Source organism: Mastigoproctus giganteus, chromosome 1 (genome assembly GCF_048544385.1).
Source record: "Mastigoproctus giganteus isolate SK-2022 chromosome 1, ASM4854438v1, whole genome shotgun sequence".
Classification (NCBI taxonomy): domain Eukaryota; kingdom Metazoa; phylum Arthropoda; class Arachnida; order Uropygi; family Thelyphonidae; genus Mastigoproctus; species Mastigoproctus giganteus.
The window spans coordinates 80,063,956-80,090,479 of record NC_143575.1 but is presented as its reverse complement, the minus strand read 5'-3'; the positions used below and the strand labels follow the sequence as shown (position 1 = coordinate 80,090,479).

The 26,524-nt window shown below is 38.4% G+C and overlaps 1 protein-coding gene across 1 annotated transcript in view; it reads right to left on the bottom strand.

Annotated features, from left to right (window-relative positions):
* The window catches only part of LOC150090921 (4-vinylphenol methyltransferase 1-like), a 61,651-nt gene that overhangs the window by 4,027 nt on the left and 31,100 nt on the right, over positions 1-26,524 (bottom strand). Inside the window, exon 2 of the mRNA XM_090373495.1 lies at positions 5,427-5,601. Within this exon, the coding sequence (XP_090229621.1) occupies positions 5,427-5,601 (175 nt within the window). The remainder of the gene's footprint in view (positions 1-5,426; positions 5,602-26,524) is intronic.

The following is a 26,524-nucleotide window of genomic DNA, read 5'->3' as shown; positions in this document are numbered from 1 at the left end:
CTTAACCATTGCCTTATACAAAGGGATTATCACCTCCCTATCCCTGCTAACTCTGCATATTATTGATAAAACACCATGAGCTGACCTGGCAGCGTGTCTGCACAATTACTTTCAGATGTTTTTCATTCTCCACTGCCCTGAATGTGGTATCAACTGGTACATTAATCTGGGATTGCTGTTCCCCATATGAAATACCTTGCATTTGTCAATATTTAACTTCAATTGTCATTTCTCGGTCCATCCTCCTAATTTGTCTAGATTTTCTTGCAGTAGCATACCCTACTCTTCAACCTTCATGTCATGTGAAAATTATTAATAAATATAGAAAACAACAATGAGCCCCAGTACTGAGCCCTGGGAGACTCTGCTAATAACATTAGTCCAAGAAGAGCAGTGCCCATGGATAACCATTCTGTCTTATTATTATTAGCTACCTGGTACAAGGAAACCTGAGGCTTATGCTGCACCAGCCAAAGAAAAATAAAAAATTCCTGAATTACCATTAGAGAGAGAGAGAGAGAGAGAGAGAGAGAGAGAGAGAAGTAGAAGGGAATCACCAAGAAAGAGAAGAATGATGATATCCAGCTCAGGACCCTGGGTGTGCCAAGCCCATACTCACCAGATGTGAGCCCCTGGGATTCTCCTACTCAACTATCCCTTATCCACATTAGCAACTTTCCCTTACTGGCACACTGCTCCAATTTGTATAGTAGGTCCTTTATATGCAGTGATATCGAAAACTTTTCTGAAATCTCAGTATATATCAAAATTATTTTTTGCACACAGTTCCTTTGTTACTATGTCCATTTTCACAGAGGAAAATGAAAAAGCCGTAAGAATAATTTTACAGGATGATACAAAGTTCTCTCTGACAGTGCAGACTGCTAGGACAGCTCACACAGTTATATCAATGAAGTACAGAAATTTTGCCAGAGGAGATAAAGTAGTGATTATTCCATTGTACACGGCAATGGTCAGCCTGCACCTTGAATACATGTAAAGTCTTGAGGTCTCATTTTAGGAAGAATGCAGAGAAAAACAAGATTTAGTCAGGGGCAAGGAGTACCTTGTCAAGAAGAACCACTCGAGTTCTGTGAGATCTGCTTGAAGAGTTTAAGCCTTAAACAGGTTGCATAAACTAAATACTCATAGCATCCTTACTCCTTAGCTAACATGAAGAGGGACAAATTTAAATTGGAAGAGGGTTCCCATTATAGAGCATCAGTAAAAAAAAATTTACTTTCAGGTAGAGAGTAATTAATTGCTGGAATCAACTTCCACTTGTAAGTATTTTAAATTTTTCAGAGGGATACTGGCCAAAGTGTGTGTGTGTGTGTGTGTGTGTTTTGGCTGATGCTGTATAAGCTTGCTTTCTTGCCACTGCTAACTAGTTCTAAGTGCCAAGAATGCATATTTAAACCAGTTTGCAAAAACATCACTGTGTGATGGCAGGGGAAGTTTACTACAACAGCACTGGGATTGGATCCACAGTCACTGCATTTAAAATTTTATTGCTGTTGTTTCAACCTTAAGAATGTTCTTAAAACATTTTGAATGTTACGAAAGGATCGGAAGTGTTTTTTTAGGTATATTTGCACTGATTGTCTTCACCCTGTCCATCCGTTTGCACGAAACAGAGGGACTCCCAGTGTACGGATGTTCGTGAAATTTTATATTTGGCTTTTAACGATATTTGTCAAGCCATTTCAAATTTCATTAAAATTAGACAAATAGAAATCCAGCAATTATTATTTCTTTTTTCCATACAAACTATATGGAAAAGAGAAATTTGTGGATTAAATGTAGTTTTAATGCAGTATTGTTAATTTTAGATAGTCCATACACACTTCGTGTATTGTTGTGTAAGACTCAAGAACATGATATCGCTTGTGAAAAGGGGGAAGGAGAGAGAGAGAGAAGAGGCTGCAAAAAAAAGTAGCACAACAGAGGAAATTAATAAATATTATACAGTTGTAATTAAACTGAACAGCTAAGTTTAGAGAACATAAAACTTCAGCGTTTTAGGTGTTCTGTAAAGTTAATCTTAGTAATTAATTGATAAGGAAATAATGCTATTTACTTTTCACTTTATAATTACAGAAAAGAGAAAAAAAAATTTAATTTAAGATATGAAATGTAATGCACTGTGTACATTAATTTTTTTTATTGTGGTTTTGTATACTTTACACCCCTTCTGCAACCACCATCATTGAAGGACAAGCATCATTAATTCAATAGTGAGATGCCTTCAATTTGTCTGGCCACAGCAAAGGTCACATTCACAGACAATCTGGTTATGTTGAATTATCTTTGGATGTGTGTGAATCTCTTAATGTGTCATAACTTTTGCATCTGTAAAGTCGGTTTTAATATTAAAAGTCTAGACAGGCCTTATGATTCCTTTCATCTCCAGTTATCTCAGATAGCCTTCATCTGTGAATAAAGACTATTGTTGTGCTGATTGTAAGTTTACATATAGTAGGTGGTAACGGGAACACCTGAAACATCGGAGATTTGGTTACGGTAGCACACACAAATACCATATGAAGTTTGTTAACATCTAGAATGCATTGAGTGAGAATTTTCTTCTGTTTTATCCATGCCTCTTATCAAACAAAAAGCTGGATGCTGTAAGAAGCTCTCTGATGACTGTTTCCGTCTCTTTGATAAAGTATATGCCATGCCAATCATGCAGTTTGCATTTTCTTAAAAAGAAAATAATGATGACAAAATACCTTTATATATGAATTCATTGTAGTGCTTTATTAAAAAAAAAATAAGGGTATAAACACTGATTGTCAGCATAGGCTAGTGACTAAGAATAGCTTCATACACAGATGAAGTGTCCAAGTATATCCACCCAAAGATCCAAAAGGAGAAACGTTTTGGAATTAATTTCCTGATGGTAGCATACTTTCACACCAACACCCAGCTTACCATCAGAATGAAGCTTCTACAGGTTGTTCGGTATAAGAGTGATAAGTTCACCTTAACCTGATCTACTAAAATCTGCAGCCATTATCAACCAACTGCAGGGTGGAAGACTCCTCAACAATTAATGCTGAGGGAAATGGACCATAATCTGCCACACTGGGCCAGTGTGGGTTGCCAGATCAACTGTATTTACAGTCAGGGGCTTGAACCCCGGTCTACTCAAAGAGTGTGTGCTACTGCACTCCCACTCCTGACTACTCCTAGTACTATTGTTCAAATATATTTATATAGTCACTGGACTGTGGGTATTACTGAACAACAAAGTATCACACAGACAAAAAATATCTTTTATATAATTATTAAAAATTTTGCAATTTGAACTCACGTAATCTCTTTCCAGGTTCCAGTTTTATGCAAAAAAAAAAAAAAAAAAAAAAAAAAATTGCTTCTTAGACCTTACTCCAGAAAATTAATTTCAAACTCCCCATTCATTCTTTTAAATTTGCTCAAAAACAATCTCTATCAGAGTAAAACAACTATCCATTACAATGCATTTAATTTACACTGCCATTTGTAAATGTTAGTAAATTAATTGTTTTAATTTTTCATTTCTGACTCCCAAAAAAAAGTTCCTTTGTTATTTCTAATGCAGTTATTAAATTATTGCAATAAGGACACTTCTCTTCACAGAGGCTGTTTAAAAATAAAATAACTACAAACTAGCCTTCTATGCAAGCAGCTTACTTATACGTAGCTTAATCAATTCCTGACTATGGCAGCAATTATTTTTCCAATAGTGGCTCGCTAGCCAAAATTTACCAATCAATTATTATTCACTTTGATGCTACTCCCAGGACTGTTTGAGAAAATCGTAATCTAACCCAATATCATGGGCATGATTTTTTTTTAAGTTGGATTAATGAATTTCTCTGTTAATTTAGCAAATTTCTGTTGGTAAATGAATTCACAGGTTTACACAATTACCAGTTTTGGCATATTTTTTCACACCAAATATTTGAGGATCAGTCTGGTTATTTTAGACATTCTGAAATGATTATTGAACTGGTAAATTTCTTGAATCAATCCTTTAAGTTATAAAGCAATATTTTGGATAGGTTCAGAAGATATTCCAAGATGATGATACTATTTGCATTAAAATTTCTTTCTAATCATTGCTCCATGGTTACTCATAAGCATATTCTTGAATATGCTGTGGAGGAACAACTCATGGCACAAATTTAAAATAAATAAATATTCTATTTATTCTCCAGGATAATTGTGTTAAGGGCAGATGAGCTCATAAGATAGAGAATACAAGCATATTATGGAATGGAGTAGTCACATGGACTTTAGCCATAGTATACTATAGTCCTGTGTTGACCACTTGGCCTGCTAACATCAGGTCTGCTAAGCAGTTGTGAGGCAGAATTGTAACTTTAACAAATAAAATTATGCACCAAAATTATTAAAGTGACAGGTGAAATATCAGTGGTCAATGGGCAGATATCACTAAAGCAAACAGCTCAGTGGAAAATCTAAGGTGCTATCTGCATAGCAGGTTGGGTTGCCAAGTAGTTATTTAAAAAAAGAAAAAACCTGTTTCACTAACACAACTTTGGAATGTATTTGGCATATTTCTAAAAAAACTAGCTGTTTCACCATGGTTTCCATGGCACACCTTAGCTTTGACTGAACAATGTCCATGCTTAATAGCAGCATTGGATGGGTTTTATAGAAAGAGATAAATACAGCTGTAATATTATACTAGTTAATATTTCATTCATTATCTGTGTTCTACCAAGAGCAGGTCTACACACAATACACAACACCCAACTATTCCATATTTTCCTATCTGCAACTGATCTCATCTCCAATCCAATTTTTCTCTTGCTGATTATTTCAAACATCTCTTCTCTAAACCACTTCATTTTTTCTATCATCTGCCATACTTACATCTCAAAACATACTATTTCATTACCTCCCTCATAATATTCTTCACATCTCAAAAGCTTTTGTGTTCACTGCTATTCTTATTTCTCTGCTTCTCTTTGCTTAGTCTACCATTAGGTTTCCAAAATACTTATACTTGCTCCCTAGTTTTAGTCTATCTCGTACTTCAATATTTATTCTCATTGCAAACCTACTGACTTTCCTTTAGCCTTTAATATTAAACCTTCTCCCCCATCCATATAAGCCACTACATTATGAAAAAAAAAAATACAGTAAATGTTACCATGAGATAATTTTATTTTAAATTGCAAAATAAATTGATCCAGATCATAACTATTCAGTAATTAAAACTACATAACATATTTGGTACAGGTGCTGTGAGTTGCACAAGGGTTTTAGTGGTGATTTTTTTTTTTTTCCCATTATGGCATCAAAAATGTTGCAGCACATTTATTGAAACATACAGGGAATTAATTTCTTGCTTCATCCAAACGATATTATTCCATATAATAATTTTTTTAAGGCAAGTATTATTTCCTTACCTTTATACTGGTCTTCACTGGGGAAAACATACCGAAATTCCATTAACTTTGTCCGAAGTACCTGATATCCAATTTGATCCAAAAGTGCTGAATAAACACGATCTGCTTGTGGGTGGTGGAACCATAGCCTGTTATAGTTTTCATGTATCATATCTGCTACCACCTCAGGAATGGACTGAAATTTGAGTATTGAAAAATTATATATGCATTCACAAAACAGTGTTATGTGATTTTTGTTAGAGACTTAACAATACTAAATAAACCTATATGCTTGTGATAAATATAAATTCGCAATACACAATTTTTACACTGAGTTTCTATAATCCAACAAGCTCGAATCTAGCTCATAAAGGGTACACATTTTCATTTAATTTTATTGTTGCCAGTTGTACTTGGAAGAGTGGCAACTTGTGATCAGGTTTTTTTTAATCAAATAATGTTTGTATATAATTATAAATTATTTTAATTACTAGGTACTCTATGGAAAAAAAAAAAAAAAATATATATATATATATATATATATATATATTTACGAGGGTGGTTCAATAAAGAATCACCCTGACCTAGCTGCAGAGGTGGTAGCCTGTTGATTCTTGGCACAAGTTTTTAGTCCTTCTCTACATAGCCACGGTGCAGATTTATACATTTTTCCCATCAATGGATGAGGCTACAGATACCGTTTTTGTAGAAGTGGTGAGGTTGGTCTTTGAACCAATGACTCTATTGCAGAAATGAGTGTCTCGTCATCAGCGAAGTGGGTCCCCCAAAGAAATGATTTGAGAGAAGGAAACAAGAAGAAGTCCGATGGTGCAAGACTACAATATGCAAAAAAAGCCTAGTAAACATGGGTCCTTAACTGAATCATTTTTGAGATATTTGCACATTTCTAGTTGGGATCCACCACTGACAAGGTGAACTGTACAGAGTTGGGATCTACCAGTGACTTGTTTGTTTAAGTTAGGGGTAACGGAGAGCTCTCTCCATTTCCCCCCTCTCTCGATGCTCTGAGATGTAGCAGGCATACTAGTACTTGTCAAAGGATAGTCAACGTGGAAAGAGGTTACAGCAACGAAGAGTATGCGGACATGCACTTCACTATGATAAAGCCAACAGCAGTGCACTAGAGGCTGCATGTTTGTACCGAAGCCAGCCCAACAGGTGCACATTCATCAGGGTACATCAACGCCTTAGAGAACATGGGCACTTTGCACATGGAGTACGAGCAGGGAGGTCCAGAAGCATAACACCTGATGTTGAGGAAAGGGTGTTAGAAAGCACATCCTGTAACATCTGTAAAATGATTGCAAGTGATGTTGAAATTAAAAATGTATTATCTTAGGTTTAATAAAACCACTGTTAGCAAAGGATTCACAGGAACTTTTTTGCAAAACTAGTGCTCCCATATTCAGTGGCAGATCTTAACAGAAAATGTGCATTATCTCTAAAACGGTTCATTTGCAGCCCGATGTTCATTGGGACTTTTCTGCTTATTTTAGTTTGTACTTTTCACCTTTAAATTATTGACCATCATTTTTAAAACACCCTGTATATGGTGCCATATTTAAATTCAGCAACATCAAATCTAGAAGAATCACTCTGAATTTTAACAGGGAGTGAAAAAAAAATTTTTTTTTTGGCCAACCAGTGTTATTAGAAGGGTTAGTCAGGTGATGTGGGAAGCTTCCCCCCCCCCCCCCCCCCTTGATAAACTTGCTTCCTTGCATCATTTTTCACTACCAAAGACAGGATAATTCAACTATTCAGCTCAAGCCAGCTAAGGTCATGCACAGTTGCAGAGAAAAACAATACAGCACTAGACAGTAGCAGAATGTAACACATCAGATGGATATACTTGGTTTTATCTTGAGTAAAGAATGGTTTCACTCAAATTGTGTTCAACTAGCAGTGAAGTTCAGTGGTAGTATTGTAAAAGAAAGGCTTGTTTTATGTAGTTTGGACTTGGTCCACTGGTACCCTTAATGAAATTACAAATTCAGCTTTCTATTAAAAACAATCATTCTTGCATTGCAGCAGTTCTTTGGAGAGAGGCATATCTGTTGACAGAAGGGACTGCTTTTCTAAGGACTAAACATACCAGCATCTTAGACAAAGTAAATACATTGGAAATGTTCAATAAACAGAACTAATGACATTAGCTTGTTTGCATCTATTGATTTCACTATGTCCATCCACTTGTAGCAACTCTACTTTAGGTTATTATTAGTAATAGGAAATGATGTAAGAATACAGCATCAACAAAAAAAAAAAAATCCCCATTTCACCTATTCATCCCCTCCAATAGCTTCTCTAGTTCTTTCTTGAATTTATTCAACTATCCACTTCCACAACAGATGGAAGCATATTCCTGCAAACAACTGCACATCTATTGTGCAACCATCCTTCCTCAGTTTGAATTTGTCTGCTTGTGTACATAGTCTAAGCAAGAGGAAGAATCCCATCAGCATTAAATTTGCACAAGCCATTCAAAGCCTCAAACACCTCAATCATATCACCTCACAGGTGCCTGTTTTTTTGGTGAGAACCCCTTTTTTCCTCTCGCCAGCCTTGTATCCTTCCTAATATGAGACCTTCAGATCTGTATGCCGTACTCAAGATGTGGCCTGACCATTGCCTTGTATAATGGGATAATCACCTCATCCCTGCTAGCAAAATTTGTGTATATCATCAATAAAACCCCATGAGCTGTCCAGGCCGCCTGTCTACACTGCTCAGATAACTTCATATCTTACTACACAATTACTCCCATCTCTTCATTTTCCACTACCGAGAGTGTGGTACCACACAGTTGGTACATTAGTCTGCACTTATTGCTACCCATATGCAGTACCTTGCATTTATCAATGTTAAACTTCCATTGGAATTTCTCAGCCCACCTTCCTAATTTTTTCTAGAACTTGTTGCAGCAGTATACCTTCATTACTGTCATTAACCATTCTGCCATCTTAGACATTAAGCCTGATATACCTTCATCAATATCATTAATAAATATAGACAACAATAGGCCCAGCACTAAACCCTGTGGAACTCCACTAATAACATTAGTCCTTGAGCAGCAATGTCCAATGATAACTACTCTGTCTTCTACCATTCAACCATCCTTTTCTCCATAACTTGCCCTTAATTTGTGCAACAGTATCAAAAGCCTTCCTGAAATCCAATTCCTTTGTTACTACATCATAGTATCCAATCAAATTGGTCAGACAAGATCTCTTAACAAACCCATACCATGACAAGCATAACTCCTGTATAGATGGTCCTGCAACACTTCTTTAACCAGTGACTCCATTATTTTCCCTGGAACAGAAGTTAAGCTAACAGCTCTGTAATTTCTCATATCACCCTTTGTAATTTGGGAATACATTCACACATCTTCAGTCCACAGGGACTTCCTCTGAAACCAAAGATGCTCTTACAATTAAGGCTAAAGGTTTACATACCTCCTTTGCTGCCTCCCTAAGTGCATTTTTTATATGTTTTAAGTTTGACAATTTCTTTTCCACTTTATTCTCAGTTATTACAAAATCATTTAGCTATAGTTTGATAAAATTCTGCCATCCATTCCCCTAAAGAATTTCTCATGTGAATGTAGATGCAAAATACCTATTCAGCATGTCGGAAAACTGAGCAGGATTATCAACAGTTAAACCATCAATCCAGTTGGACCAAGGTGATTTAACTCTTCCTTTTACTATTAATATAAGTGAAGTCTTCACCACTTTTCTTGGCATTCTTTGCCAGAGACTTCTAGTAATCTGTCTTTGCTTGTCTAACCTCCTTTGGGACTTTATTGCAGATATAGTTAATATCTACCATAGGCTTCTGTATCACCCAATAATTTATATGCATGCATCCCATACATTTTCCTTCATATGACATCTATTCAGGTCTAAGCCTAGTAGCTTCTATGGTTATTTCCCTGAATTCTTCCCATTTAGAATTTGTTTATGGTAACATCATTAATTGGTCTTACTTGATAGAATTTAAAAGCTAAAAATCCAAGGTCACTGTAGTCTCCTTTACAAAAGCAAAAAAAAACTCTTCCCTTTACCCTTGATAATACTTATAACTTTAAGTAAATCCCACATTAATACACTGTGATTGTTGCCACCTAGTGGTTCTTTTATCTGCTGATAATCAGATCAAGAATGTTGCTCTCTAATGTGCTGCTGTAGAAAATAGTCATCAAATAAATCCACAGATGTCTTGCTAGTGTGTGAATGATCACACCTCAAGTTCCAGTTAAAATCTGAAAAGTTAAAATCCCCCATTATAAGACATTCTGAGGTACTGCCTAATCTATTTCTTTGTTGTACTCATCACAGTCATTTGGCCTATAATAACACACCTACTCTCATTTTTGTTTACCTTGGCCATCCATGTCAACTGGATACACTGCCTTAGATTTTATGTGCTTCTCAACTAAGAGCATAGTCCTTCCTCCCTCCTATGCTGTCTGTCATTTCTGTACACATTGTACTCCCCATATTCAAATTCCACATCCCTTATATCTGAGTGAAATCTCAACAATGTCTACATTTCACAACTTGGGCAGCTCTTCAAATTTATCAATTTTATTTACTATGCTCTTAGCATTGGTGTACATGCCTGTTCTTACTCTTAATTACTCTAACACAGCCTATATATTTCCTTGTTCCAAGATGACCAACAGCAGGCTTTGAAATCCCCTGTACCGTTCTTTCCAGGCTGCTGCATATTCCATTAGAAGCAGTGCAATAATCGTTTTCACCTCTACCTGTGGCTATTGCTAATCTATTAGTATGCGTATCCCCACTAAGTTATCAGTTTTCCAACCCACCTAACACTGCCTCAATAGAAAGAGTAAATATATTCTTGCATCTTTTCTGTTTAAGTGTATCCCATCCCTGTAGAAGCAATCTCTCTTGTTAACAAGCACTAACCACACTGATAAAATTTCTACCCATGAGCCTTGCACAATCTCTCCAGAGCCAAACTGACTGACAAAGCTCTCAAGATATACTCTCCTATCATAACTGGGCATAACTGCACACTTTCAAATTTAACCCTAACTAAACTTTTAACATTTTCCATATATCTACTCTTAATGTCATGCCAACGTGTACAACAATGTCACACTTTGTGCCCTTATAAGATGATATCTGCTCTACGTCATCTAGCCACCTCCTTTGTGGCCAGGCATTCTACCTTGAGGGTGGCCTGTTCCACCTATCCTTTGTAAAAAGGATACCATTAGCATTAGTAGAGGCATTTGATGCAAAAAAGCAAGCTTATGCAGCATCAGCCAAAAAAAAAAAAAAAAAAAACCCCACTTCCACTTCACCCCTCTGTTCGTTCAAAATACCTGTCCAGCTGAGCCTTAAACTTATTTAGGCTATCAACCTCCACCACAAGGGATGGCAGTCTGTTCTACCAACCAACCACCCGCTGGCTAAAGGCAAATTTCCGCACGTCTATCCTACATCTGTCTTTCCTCAATTTGAATTTATGCCCTCTCAGGTGATTTTTCTGAGCTAGAGGAAGAATCCCATCAGCATTGAGCATGCTTAAACCATTCAAGGCTTTATACACCTCTATCAGATTACCTCGCTGGTGCCTAGTCTCCAGACACTGTAATTTGCAAAACTTAAGCCTTTCTTCGTAAGAGCACCCCTTTGTTCCATTCACTAATCTTGTTGCCCTTCTCTGTACTCGTTCCAGCAGCTCTACATCCTTCTTGAAATGAGGCCTCCAGACCTGTATACAGTACTATAGGTGTGGCCTGACCATTGCCTTATACAATGGAATAATCACCTCCTTATCCCTGCTGGAAAAATTCCTGTATATCATTGACAATACTCAATGAGCTACTCTTGCAGCCCGTCTGCACTGCTCAGAGAACTTCATATCTGCCTGCACAATCACCCCCAAGTCCCTTTCATTCTCTACCACTGTCAGTGTAGTACCACAGAGTTGATACGTTGCTCTGGGGTTGCTGTTTCCCATGTGTAGTACTTTACATTTGTCAATGTTAAACTTCATTTGCCACCTCTCAGCCCATCTGCTCAACCTTTCCAGATCCTGTTGCAGCAGCATAGAGTCAGTAGTGTCCTTGACAACCCTGCCAACCTTTGTGTCATCTGCAAACTTGGACATTAAGCTTGATATACCATCATCAATATCATTTATAAATACAGAAAACAATAATGGACCCAACACTGAGCCCTGAGGGACTCCACTAATAACATTAGTCCACGATGAGCAGTGTCCATTGATTACCACTCTCTGTCTTCTCCCCCTCAACCACCCCTTTATCCATAGCAGCAATTTGCCTCCAATGTCACACTGCTCCAATTTGTGTAGCAGTCTTCCATGTGCAACAGTATCAAAAGCCTTTCTAAGATCCAAGTATATAATATCAAAGTTATTCCCTGCATCCAGTTCTTTTGTGACTGCATCATAGTATCCAATCAAGTTGGTCAGGCAAGACTTCCCCTTAACAAAACCATGCTGTGTCTGAGCTATAACTGAAGTCTTGTCTAAATGATCCTGCAGTGCTTCTTTAACCAGTGCCTCCATTAATTTTCCTGGAACAGAAGTTAAGCTCACAGGTCTATAATTACTTGTGTCAGCCTTTGATCCTCCTTTGTGAATTGGGGTCACATTTGCACATTTCCAGTCTATGGGTACCTCCCCTGAGTCCAAGGAAGCTCTCATAATTATGGCTAAGGGTTTGCTTACTTCCTTTGCTGCCTCCTTTAATATAACTGGATAGATCCCATCCACCCCGGGTGCCTATCTTGTGTTTATCTTCAACAGTTTCTCCTCCACTTTACTCCCAGTTATTTCAAGATTCTGTAGCTTACTGCTAGAGTTGAATACACCTCTGGCATTCCCCTTGCTGAATAACTCCTCATGTGTGAATGTCGATGCAAAATATTCATTTAGTTTGTTAGCTACCTGAGCAGGATCATCAACAGTTGACCCATCAATATCAAGTGGACCAATCTGATTCATCCCCTTCCTTCTAGAGTTTACATAAGTAAAGAACTCTTTGCTGTTTTTCTTTGCATCCCTTGCCAAGGATTTCTCGTAATCTGCCTTCGCCTGCCTAACCTCCTTTGTAACTTGGTTGCATATCAACTTGTATCTATCATAGGCTTCTGTGTCATGTGTTAATTTGTAAGTATCCCATGCATTTTTCTTCTCTGCCATATGCCTCATTAGTTCATCTGACATCCATTTTGGCCTAAACCTTGAACAATATTTCTTAGTTGGTATGTAAAGCCTAGTAGCTTCCAAGATAAGTTCTTTGAATGCTTCCCATTTTGAGTTTGCTGTTGGCAACATCATCAGTTGGTCCCACTGTATAGAATTTAAATACAGTCTCAGTTCATCGTAGTCGCCTTTACAGAAGCAATAACCCTTCCCTTTACCCCTAATGGTAGTTACCTCTTTCAGTAAATCCCACTTCAGCACACTGTGATCACTGCCACGTAGTGGTTCATTTATCTGCAGATTCTTAATGCATGAAGAATCACTGCTGATAAGAGTATTACTCCCTCTAGTTGCCTCCCGAACATGCTGATGTAGAAAACAATCATCCAATAAATCCACAAAAGCCCTGCTAGTGCGTGAGTAACCAGCCCCCAAATTCCAGTCAATATCTGGGAAATTAAAATCTCCCATTATAAGACTCTCTGATTTACTGGCCCACTCTATTTCCCTGTACAGTTTTTTTTTATACTCATCAGAGTCATTAGGCCTATAGCACACTCCTACTCTCAATTTTGATCTCCCAATGCTTATGTCACACCAAACTGACTCAACACTGCCACTGTCCAGCGATGTCGACTGGCTTCACTTCCTTGGTTTTTATGTGTTTCTTAACTAATAGCATAACCCCTCCCCCCTTCCTATCCTTTCTGTAGACGTTGTACTCCCCAAATTGCAGTTCTGCATCCCTTATATCTGTGTGACACCACGTCTCTGATATCCCAACAATATCTGCCTTCGATGTTTTGAGCAATACCTCAAATTCATCAAATTTATTTACTAAACTCCTAGCATTGGTGTACACGCAAGTATACCTGCACCTGTTTCTATTCTTAGCTACCCTAACACAACCCATGTGTTTACTTGTACCGCAATGGCTCCCAGCAGTCTCTGAAGTACCATGCATCTTGTTTTTCAGGCTTCTGCTCATTCTAATAGAAGCAGTGCAAGAATCTCTTTCACCTCTGCCAGTGGCTACTGTCAATCTATTGGTCTTTGTCTCCCCCCAAGCTAGCAGTTTTCCGACCCACCTAACACTGCCTCGATAGCATCAGCAAATATTCTTGCACCCTTTCTATTTAAGTGTATCCCATCCCTGTAGCAGCAATCTCTCCTGTTAACAAGTACAGTCCAGGCTGAAAAAAAATTCTACCCCTTGAGCCTTGCACAATCTTTCCAGGGCCGAATTGATCGACAAGGCTCTCATCATATACTCCCTCCTATCATGTCTGGGCAGAATTGCAGACACTTTCAAATTCAACCCTAATTCTCGGCTTTTGTTCAACAGTGACCTGTACTTGTTAAGTAATTCTGCCGGTCTCCTACTCTTAATATCATTAGTGCCAACGTGTACAACTATATCACCTTTTGTGCCCTTAAAAGATGATATTCGCTCTACAACGTCATCAACATTTGCCCCTGGCAGACATACCCTGGTCCTGTTCCACCTATCTTTTTTACAAAGCATGTTCCCCGTTTCCCTGACAATAGAGTCACCAACAACTACTAGTTCCTTCGGGACCAGCGCATTCTGCCTTTGGGATTGTCTCTGTGTCACGCGATGCCCAAGTGCAACCTCTGGCGTTGATGTGGGCAGCTGAGAGCTTGATGGGCTCCTCAATTTAGTTTCTTCGAGGGCATCCACCCTGTCCTTCAAGCTCTCATATAGGCCCACAAGAACGTCGAGTTGTTGCCTGATATCGATACACTCCTTGCATCGCGCACACACAAAGACATCCCCCTTGGCAGTATCATGTCCCGTACCCGATTGCTCTGCAAACATCAAGCAAACAGTGCATTTTATAAGGCTGTGAGTCAGAGGACAACTGCACCCCTGAGTTCTTCTCTGAGCCGCAGCGCTTCGATTAGCTTGAGCCTTTTGCTTTGCTGCTCTGGTCTGAGTCATGATTCTATTAATTTATTAATTAATTATGTTATTAATTATGTTAAATATAATTAATTATATTACGTTTGTAATCTAAGTCGTTATATGTATTTATTTAAACGTACAATTTAACTGCTAACGAAGTTCAACGCTATCCAGTATGGCATACAACTATCGTATCACAATGGCGGGAAAATTGAAACACGTGGAAACCTTTACCGATACTTTTATGCAATTACAAGGCCGAGTAAAGAATAAATACACCAAGTTAATCAGGAATTCACAAAATAATGTTATACTACTAAATTTAAATCAAAAGTTTTAGAAAAACAATAATTTCAAATCAATAAATAAGAAAAATCCACTTAGCGGCTTGGAACACGACCGTCTCTAGTAGCCTCATAAGAGGCTTAAGTTCTGCAAATTGCAGTGGCTGGAGACTAGGCATCTGCGCAGTGATCTGATTGAGGTGTATAAGGCCTTGAATGGGTTCAGCACGCTGAATTCTGATGGGATCCTTCCACTTGTTCAGATTACGAACCTAAGGGGGCATAAATTCAAATTAAGAAAAGACAGATGTAGATTATATGTGCGGAAATTTGCCTTTAGCCAGCGGGTGGTTAATTGCTGGAACAGACTTCCATCTGTCGTTGTGGAAGTTGATAGGTTGAATAAATTTAAGGAGGAACTGGACAGGCATTTGGAAGGAATGGTGTGATTTTTTTTTTTTTTTTTTTTGGCTGATGCTGCATAAGCTCATACATTTGCTTTCTTGCATCACATGCCACTACTACAAGTGCAAGCTCTGGTGTTGAGGTGAGCAGCAGAGAGCTGAAGTCCACAACTTACTCTTCAAGCTCTCAATAAATGGCCAGCAAAAAGCTGAACTGATGCCTATTATTTCTTTATATCAAACACACACAAAGATATCCCCCTAGGCTGTATCAGGTCTCGTTCCAGATAGATCTGCAAACATCAAACAAACAAATGAGACGGCAGCTGAAGTTTAACATTGACAAATGCAAAGTAATGCATATGGCTAGCAGCAACTCCAGAGTAATGTACCAACTACCAATAGTGGAAAATAAATGGGACCTGAGGGTAATTGTGCAGTCAGATATGAAGTTTTCTGAGCAGTAGGGATAGGCTGCCAGAGCAGGTCATGGGGTCTTGTCAATGATATACAGTAATTTTGCTAGCAAGGATAAGGAGGAGATTGTCCCCTTCTATAAGGCAGTGATCAAGCCACACTTGAGTACTACATACAGGTCTGGAGGACTCATTTTAGAAAGGATGTAGAACTGCTGGAACGAATATAGAGAAGGGCAAAGAGATTGGTGAGGATAACAAAGGGTTGCTCCTACCAAGAAAGGCTTAAGTTCTGCAAATTGCAGTGTCAGGAGACTAGGCACCTGCATGGTGTATAAAGCCTCAAATGGTTTGAGCAAGCTCAATGTTGATGGGATTCTTCCTCTTGCTGAGATTATGCACCTGGGGGGCATAAATTTAAATTGAGGAAAGGCAGTTGTAGAAGAGATGTGCATAAATTTGCCTTTAGCCAGTGGGTGGTTGACTATTGGAACAAACGTCCTTGGTCATTGTGGAAGTTGATAGCTTAAATAAATTCAAGGAAGAACTGGACAAACTTTTGGAGAGAATGGATGGGTGAAATCGGAATTTTTTTTTTTTTTTTGCTGATGCATCAAAAAAAGCTTGCATCATATGCTTCTATTAAGGCTAATTCAGCATCTCGTGTGTTTCCTACATTATAAAGTTAAATGTATTATTATTAATAGCCATATGGTGCAAGGAAGTCTGAGGCTTATGCTGCACCAGGAAAAAAAAAAAAAAGTTTCCGAGTTACCCTGAGAGAGAAAGAGAGAAAGAAAAGTAGAAAGGAACCACCAAGAAAGAGAAGAATGATGATATCCAGCTCAGGACCCTGGGTAGTGCCAAGCCCATACTCACCAAATGGGAGCCCCTGGGGTTGATTATGTTTCTGTTTTATTCACCCTTACCATTGCTCTTGATTTTGACAAATCAAAATGAGTTGGCCCAGAATTTTTTCTGCTTCATTTTCTTCGTTGCAGTTTTAAAACAGACTGAAAAGCTAAAATACAGGCAATCCCCGTATAACACGGTACTTCTACAGCACGATTGATAAATTACGGAAATCCTCGCACAACACGGTACCTAGAATTTTAGTAAACCCGCATAACGGTATTTTTGAGCTTTTGTGCGCGGAAAACCCTGCTATTATGCTGGATGTAATTTTTCAACATTTCGACTCTTGAATCCCCAGTCAAAAATTATTGAGAAATTCCCGTGTTATGTTCTGTGCTATTGCACTTGTGGAAAAATCTAGATTTCAAAGTTTTATTACTACTGTATAGCATACCAGGCCATCCAAACTTTGAAGTTATGTTCCTACCACCACAATTGTACTAGGTTAATAAAACTTCTTTCATTCAGTCATTATATCCACCTTTAAAACTCATTACATCAGAAAATCGTTACAATTGATTCCGAATCTATTGAAGTGATGGAGACATTTTTCAATTGTGGACTGCATCGGAATCAGCTTTATCACGCAAAGAAGTAAAATCTTCAACACCTGCATGTTGGAAAAATGTATGGCCAAAGTCAGTTCATTCAGAAATATGATCGAATCGGCCGAAAACGGGATCGGTGCAATTGTAGAACTTGCAAAGTTGGTAGGAGGGGAAGGTTTTGATGATATGACTACTGAAGCCCCTGAAGCACAATTGATAGAATTGCCCTCCTCCCCACACCGGGTGGAAAAGACCTGAGTTCGAATCAATCGATGAGGGGAGGAATTTTTATGGGTCTTTTTTACAACGTGGCTGAGTTAGTCGGGCGAGAGTCGTATGGTTTTTTCTCCCGGAAACTCGGGTTTTTCGTTCAGCAAAAGAAAATCGACTTCAGGACACAAACAAAATAAAAGATGCTGGCGAAGCGGATTTGGTGGAAATGTCATCGGAAGTAAAATCAAACCAAATCAATTCAGAGGTTGACAGCGCAGATGAAATTCTAAACTTCCAGATTTTACACTAAAAAGCATACTGGTAGGTATAAAGTTAGCCAAACAATTACAATTTTATTTTTGAATGCAGATTCTTGAATGAAAGGAGTCCAAAGTTCAAAAGGGGAGCTTAGTTCCATACAATGAAATTCAAAGATTTATCAAGCAAAAGCAAACAAACCCAGAATACTGATTTTTTTGAAGAGAGCAGAAGATACACAAAATATAGAATGGTGTATTTTTGTTCATTTTGTTAACGAAATAGTGTATTTTTGATAGCTTTTGTAATGTAACACCCCGTTTTGTACTTTTTCTTAGTCTTGCACAATGCGACATTTTATAGGAACCGAACTACCGTGTTTTACCTGTATTACAGCAGTGATTACATAAGATAGATGAGACTACAGTTCTTAATAAACTGTTGTTTCATCCGCTGCAGAAGTCTGAGAGTTAACTGACCTCAGAGGTAGCAGTACACCGGTACTGGAAGATAGCAATGCCAAGTTTGCTAGGATATTGCACTGCTTTAAGTTAGTTTACACTCTTCCAATTTCAACCCCCCCCCCACTGTCTTCACAATAGCCCTTCAAAACGTTGACTCTGTTGGAATTGGCAATGTTCCTGTCTCTGTGGGCCGCTGTCTCATTTGTCGTGAATTCTCTTGCTCTATTTTGTAACCTTGACTTGTCTCTGTTTTTTGCGGCAGTGAAGTCACTAGTACTGAGGTCTAACTTCTGAGGATTCATTAAGAAGTACATTATTGTTTTAATTTTCGCAACGGGATAATAAGTACACAAGGCTTAAATTCTTCCCCCCCCCACACACACACATTCAAATGTATCCATTAGTATCGATGATAATGTTTTGTTCTATTGTCGAGAATTATTATTATTAATAATAACAATTTATTTCCGAAGAAATTAGCATTAACATTAGCAGAGGCATATGATGCAAGAAAGCAAGCTTATTCAGCATCAGCCAAAAAAAAAAAAAAAAGAAAAAAAAAACACACCACTCCCATTTCACCCCTCCGTTCGTTCGAAATACCTGTCCAGTTGAGCTTTAAATTTGTTTAGGCTATCAACTTCAACAACAAGTGATGGAAGTCGGTTCCACCAACCAACCACCCGCTGGCCAAAGGCAAATTTCCGCACATCTATCCGACATCCGTCCTTCCTCAATTTGAATTTATGCCCTCTGAGGTGATTATTCTGAGCAAGATGAAGAATCCCATTGGCATTGAGCATGCTCAAACCATTCAAAGCCTTATACACCTCTATCAGATCACCTCGCCGGTGCCTAGTCTCCAGACTCTGTAATTTGCAAAACTTAAGCCTTTCTTCGTAAGAGCAACCCTTTGTTCCATTCACTAATCTTGTTGCCCTTCTCTGTACCCGTTCCAGCAGCTCTACATCCTTCTTGAAATGAGGCCTCCAGACCTGTATACAGCACTCAAGATGTGGCCTAACCATTGCCTTATACAAGGGAATAATCACCTCCTTATCCCTGCTAGAAAAATTCCTGTATATCATTGACAAGACACCATGAGCTACTCTTGCAGCTCGTCTGCACTGCTCAGAGAACTTCATATCTGCCTGCACAATTACCCCCAGGTCCTTTTCATTCTCCACCACTGTCAGTGTAGTACCGCAGAGTTGATACGTTGCTCTGGGGTTACTGTTTCCCATATGTAGTACTTTACATTTGTCAATGATAAACTTCATTTGCCACCTCTCAGCCCATCTGTTCAACCTTTCCAGATCCTGTTGCAGCATCAGTAGTGTCCTTGACAACCCTGCCAACCTTTGTATCATCTGCAAACTTGGACATTAAACTTGATATCCCATCATCAATATCATTCATAAACACCGAAAACAACAACGGACCCAACACTGAACCCCAAGGAACTCCACTAATAACATTAGTCCACGTTGAGCAGTGTCCATTGATTACCATTCTCTGTCTTCTACCACTCAACCATCCCCTTATCCATAACAGCAATTTGCCTCCAATGCCACACTGCTCCAATTTGTGCAGCAGTCTTCCATGTGCAACAGTATCAAAAGCCTTTCTAAGATCCAAATATATAATATCAAAGTTATTCCCTGCATCCAGTTCTTTTGTGACTACATCATAGTATCCAATCAAATTGGTCAGGCAAGACCTTCCCTTAACAAAACCATGCTGCGTCTTGAGCTATAACTGAATTCTTGTCTAGATGATCCTGCAGTGCTTCTTTAACCAGTGCCTCCATTAATTTACCTGGAACAGAAGTTAAACTAACAGGTCTATAATTACTTGTGTCAGCCTTTGATCCTCCTTTGTGAATTGGGGTTACATTTGCACATCTCCAGTCTATGGGTACCTCCCCTGAGTCCAAAGAAGCTCTCATAATTATGGCTAGGGGTTTGCTTACTTCCTTTGCTGCCTCCTTTAATATAACTGGATAGATCCCATCCACCCCAGGTGCCTTTTTTATGTTTATCCTCGACAATCTCTCCTCCACTTTCCTCTCAGTTATTACAAAATCATCCAGCTCACTGCCAATGTTTACTTTACCTACATCATTCTCCTTCCTGAATTCCTGAACTCCTCATGCGTGAATGTAGATGCAAAATACTCGTTTAGATTGTTAGCCACCTGAGCAGGATCCTCAACTGTTGAACCATCAATATCCAGTGGACCAATCTGATTCATCCCTTTCCTTCTTGAGTTTAAATATGTAAAGAACTCTTTTCTGTTTTTCTTTGCATCCTTTGCCAAGGATTTTTCGTAGTCTGCCTTTGCCTGCCTAATCTCCTTTGTGACTTGGTTACAGACCAACTTATATCTATCATAGGCTTCCATGTCACCCATTAATTTGTATGTATCCCATGCATTTTTCTTCTCTGCCACCTGTCTCATTGGCGCCTCCGTAGCCAGGTGGGAAGGAGCAGCAGTGCATAGAACACGCTTCTTGATTGGACCGGGGTTCGAGCCCGTCACCACCAAATACGGAGGATGCGGAAAGGTCAGGGAATGACCACCGCATATCCCGGAGCAATATGGCCTTAGTTGCTAATGCTCCTAAAAAAAAAAAAAAAAAAAAAACCTGTCTCATTAGTTCATCTGACAACCATTTAGGCCTAAACCTTGAACAATATTTCTTAGTTGGTATGTAAAGCCTGGTAGCCTCCAAGATTAGTTCCTTGAATGCTTCCCATTTTGAGTTTGTTGTTGGTAACATCATCAGTTGGTCCCACTGTATAGAATTTAAATACTGTCTCAGACCATCATAGTCGCCTTTACGAAAACAAAAACCCTTCCCTTTACCTCTGATGGTAGTTACCTCCTTGAGTAAATCCCACTTCAACACACTGTGATCACTGCCACCTAGTGGTTCATTTATCTGCAGATTCTTAATGCATGAAGAATCACTACTGATAATCAGATCAAGAGTATTGCTCCCTCTTGTTGCCTCAGGAACATGCTGATGTAGAAAGCAATCATCCAATAAATCCACAAAAGCCTTGCTAGTGTGCGAGTGACCAACCCTCAAATTCCAGTCAATATCTGGGAAATTAAAATCCCCCATTATAAGACTCTCTGATTTACTGGCCCACTCTATTTCCCTGTGCAATATCTTATTATACTCATCAGAGTCATTAGGCCTATAGCACACTCCTACTCGCAATTTTGATTCCCCTATGCTTATGTCACACCAAACTGACTCGACACTGCCCTGTCCATCGATGTCGACTGGCTTCACTTCCTTGGACTTTATGTGTTTCTTAACTAATAGCATAACCCCTCCTCCCCTCCTGTCCTGTCTATCCTTTCTATACACATTGTATTCCCCAAATTCCAGTTCCGCATTACTTATATCTGTGTGACACCACGTCTCTGATATCCCAACAATATCTGCCTTTGATGTTTTGAGCAATACCTCAAATTCATCAAATTTATTTACCAAACTCCTAGCATTGGTGTACACGCAGGTATACATGCACCTGTTTCTATTCTTAGCTACCCTAACACAACCCATGTGTTTACTTGTACTGCAATGCCTTCCAGCAGTCTCTGAAATATCCTGAATCTTGTTTTTCAGGCTTCTGCTCATTTCAATAGAAGCAGTGCAAGAATCACTTCCACCTCTGCCAGTGGTGGAAGTGATTCTTGTCTGTACAGCTAGAGGACACGAGTTACATACAGAAATTAAATATAAATGACAGACAAATGCATTGTGTACAGAGCCCAGATAAAGATACAACATATAAAAGTACAGTACATACAGATACAACAGCATGGATAGCGCGGCATCTCAGATAGTCCACCTAGAGCATGACGAAGGCATACATGTCTGGAAGAATGACTTACTGAAACGCCTTTAACAGATTTATTATTTGTTTAATGCAAAATATGTTCCTTATATATTCCATTTCAGTGAAATTACTTTATTTCAAAGTATTTGTTCACAGTTATATAGGGTAAATCATAAATGTGATTTCTGAAGGCATTCCGAGTAAAAATAAATAAATGTTTTATCAACGTGTGTCCGAATGTAACAAGTTACATTCGCTATGGCTGTTTTGAGTAGTAAAAAATTAATTAGCAGACACATACCTAGTAAAATGTTTATTCATACTAAGTATGAGTACCTGTATTCTTATTATTTTCTGTTATTTTGTTACCCTTCAAAACTCCACAGCCATAGTTCCGTACCTGTTCAGAATCGGACTCGTGCAGATAATTTTTTTGTCTGTATATGATATGCAGGAGTGGTGGAATAAAACTGAATCGCTTTGAAGACGCCACGGAAAACAAGATTAATCTGAAAGAGCTAAAATTTAGAATGGACAATGGTCAGGATATATGGAAAGGAATGAATGAATTTACAAATTCATTTATTGGTTGTTTATTACGAAGAAGCGCTGTCTAAAAATCGCCAATAGAGACTAGTCTCGATAATTTGATATAACCAGACTCTGATCAAACTCGAGTTGTACAGAATGATAAAATAAAATGTATTTTGCAATTTTATTTATTAAACTTAATAATAAATCTTTATAAGAATGAAATAAAAGACGGATTTAATGGAAAAACGTACGCAAAACCAGGGGCAAGCCGTCCCAAGGGTGAAAGGGTGCCAAAGTTCAAGGGGCATCTGAAACTTACACATATGAAGAAAATTTTAAAGCATGTTGTTGTTATTTGGTTTTTAGGAGCATTAGCAACTAAGGCCATATTGCTTCGGGGATATGCGGTGGTTATTCCCTTACCTTTCCGCCTCCTCCGTATTTGGTGGTCACGGGCTCGAACAGCGAGTCTAATCAAGAAGCGTGTGCTACGCACTGCTGCTCCTGCCCACCTGGCTAAGCAGGCGCCAATTAAAGCATTTTACTGAACTTTTGTTGATGTATGCATAATGCTTGTGTACTCTAAAATTTACTACATAAATTAACCCTTCAATACTCGCGCGAGGTCCAGGTGGACTCCAGCTTTTTTTTACATGGCTGTACTTTCTTGGTCAAAAAATTTCCAGAAACTGTTCACAGTACCTTTCTAGGAATTTGTACATGATTTTTTGGCATTGTCTATGAAATTTACGCCTTCTTTTCAGCATCAACATATCGGTAGAGTGTCTTAAAATTGAAACTTCCAACAATAACACTTAAACCTATTTGTAAAACGCGATGGGAATGTAGAATTGATGCTATAAAATGCCTTAAATTCAATCTTGATAAAATATATGATGCGCTACAATATCTATTCAGATATTTCCAATGATAATGATCCTAGAAATGTAGCTAAATCAATAATAACAAAAATCAGATCTTATACATTTATTTGTTCTCTTGTAATATAGTATTATATATTATCAAAAATAAATATGTTAGCAAATCGATGCAAAATTTAAACACGTCATTACCAACAATCAGGGTCGTGAAAAGGTACTTGGGGGCTCGGATGCAAAAGGAGTTACGGGGCCTTGTTTATGTTGAGACTTTGATAGAACCTGGTGCGGCGCATCCAATCAACCCCATTTGCACGGCTCTACCAACAATCAAAGATGCTACATGAATTAAATGAGTATTTTAAAGAATCTAAAACAGATGATGATTTTCAAAATATGTTCAATGAAGCAAAAACTAGTGCTAATTAAATAAACTGCAAAATTCGTAGATTTACAGAATTCTTAATTATGCGACCACGAAAAAAGAACAATGTTTCTTTATGAAATTCGCCTGAAGTTTCATACAAAATAAATTTTTATTGTCATACTAGATTTAACAATATTACAAAAAGAAGAGAGGTTCGGACAACTGAAGGTTCGTAATAATGTTTTTTTTTTTTTTTTTTATCGGACCTTTATTCGTAGTAGTAGTAGTGGCATGTGATGCAAGAGAGCATGAGCTTATGCAGCATCAGCCAAAAAATAAAAATTCACACAACCATTCCCTCCAAATGGTCCAGTTCCTCCTCAGATTTATTTAACCTATCAACTTCCACAACGACAAATGGAAATTTGTTCCAGCAATTAACCACCCGCTGGCTAAAGGCAAATTTCCGCACATCTCTTCTACATCTGTCTTTCCTTAATTTGAATTTATGCCCCCTTAGGTTTTTAATCTGAACAAGTGGAAGAATCCCATCAGAATCCAGCGTGCTCAACCCATTCAAGGCCTTATACACCTCAATCAGATCACCGCGCAGGTGCCTAGTCTCCAGCCATTGCAATTTGCAGAACTTAAGCCTCTCTTGGTAAGAGGATCCCTTCATTCCCCTCAACCAATCTTGTTGCCCTTCTCTGTACAAGCTCAAGCAAATCTACATCCTTCCTAAAATGAGGCCTCCAGACCTGTATGCAGTACTCAAGGCGTGACCTGACCATTGCCTCATACAGAGGGACAATCACCTCCTTTTCGCTGTAGAAGGATCCAACAAGCTATTTTGTCAGATCCTTCTTTACAAGAAATTTTTTCTACAGCCAAACATGGAAGAATATGATGTGTTACAGTATGTTTTTTCAAACAATCTATGTTTCCCAATATTTCTATTTCAATATGAATATTTCTCACCCTTCCTATCATCATAGCACATGGATTGTGCTATAGTGACAGGAGCTTTTTCCAAATTAAAAATGGTAAAGAACTACCGTATTTAAGATCAAGAAAGGTTAACAAATTTTAGCGTCATTAGTATTGAAAACGACTGTGTCCAATTTCAATATTTCTGAAATTGTCAACGATTTTTCAATAAGGAAATCAAGACTAATATACATTTAGTTATTTATAGGTATAACCTTTATTTCATTGTTTCTTTTCTAATTAATTTTTAATTTACACTTATTAGTTTTGACTATGTAAATTTCATGGTCAATAAATATAATTGTATTACTTTTGTTATTAAATTTTCATTATATGAATAAAAGTACAATAAAATATATAAATATTTTTGAGGGGGACGCCACATTCCCTAGGAACGCACCTACTAATTTGTACAGACTCCAACAAATTGACAGGCTACTCCTGTACCTTCTCCTCCCCCCCCCCCAATTTTAAATAATTAACCAAAAGAGAATGTAGACCCACAAATTTCTGGCCAGTAAAGCTTACAGAACTGAAATTAGCTGAAGAACTCATCACTCCAAGTCTTTGATTGCGAAGTGTGAAATGAGTTTGAATTTTGTGGATCAGTTTGCAAATTGCCCACATACACTTCTGTCTGGTGGTTTGGAATCTCTTACCACAACTGATGACTACTTTAATAGAAATATACAACATTCAGCAGACCGTATCAAATATTTGCTGTTTACAGCACGTACGCACTGAAATATTTTCGTTCATTTCTGCCATAACACGGTGAAGGACTGCTATCTTTATTGTTTGTTATTTGGTTTTTAGGAGCATTAGCAACTAAGGCCATATTGCTCCGGGAACATGTGGTGGTCATTCCCTGACCTTTCCGTATTTGGTGGTGACGGCCTGGAAACCCGGTCAAATCAAGAAGCGTGTGCTACGCACTACTGCTGCTCCTTCCCACCTGGCTAGGGAGACGCCTCTGCTATCTTTATCAATTATTGCCAATTATAAATAATGTATCATCGAGATTACTCTTTCAAAACTTTTGCCAACGTTTTGCTCAGATTTTGTTAGTGAATAGTTTTTTTTTTTTGGAAATCTCGTCCTTTATCTAAACCTTGGTTTTCCAATAAATGTGCTAAGGCTGTTCAAGAGAAGAATGTTGCATATCGTAATTGGCTTGGTTCCAAATATTCAATTTCATTTTCTGCCTACACCAAAGCTTGCAACAATTGTAAAGCAGTTAGCAATCAGTCCAAACTAGATTTCCAACAAGCCAATAACAGAAAACTTGCTTCTTGTCCAAATGGTAGCTGAGCATCCTGGTCTTTTGCTAAAGCTATTGAACGCAACTTTTGCCCATCTGTATTCCCACCGATGTCAAAACAAGGTGGTTCTATTGCTGGTTGGTTTTGTTGGATTTTAGGAGCATGGGCAACTATTGTCATGTTGCACCGTGTATACTATCTGTAAATTTCGTGTGTCCTATGGTCGATTTTCTGTTTGATGAACGAAAAAACCGAGTTTCCGGGAGAAAAACCATATCCCGCCTGAGACCGACTAAATCAGCCACGTTGTGAAAAAGACCCATAAAAATTCCTCCACTCGTCGACGGGATTTGAACTCAGTTCTTTTTCAGCCGGTGTGGGGGACGACGGCGAGCCTACTGACTGTGCTACCCATGAAGGCATGGTTCTATTGCCACTTCAGCCAAAGATAAAGCTGACCTGCTACCATCCTATTTTTCTTCCAACTTCTACCATTCCCAGTACACTCCATTCAATGCCTCCTGTGGTCTTCCGTCAAATGGATGTCAGGAAGATTTTGACGAATCTTG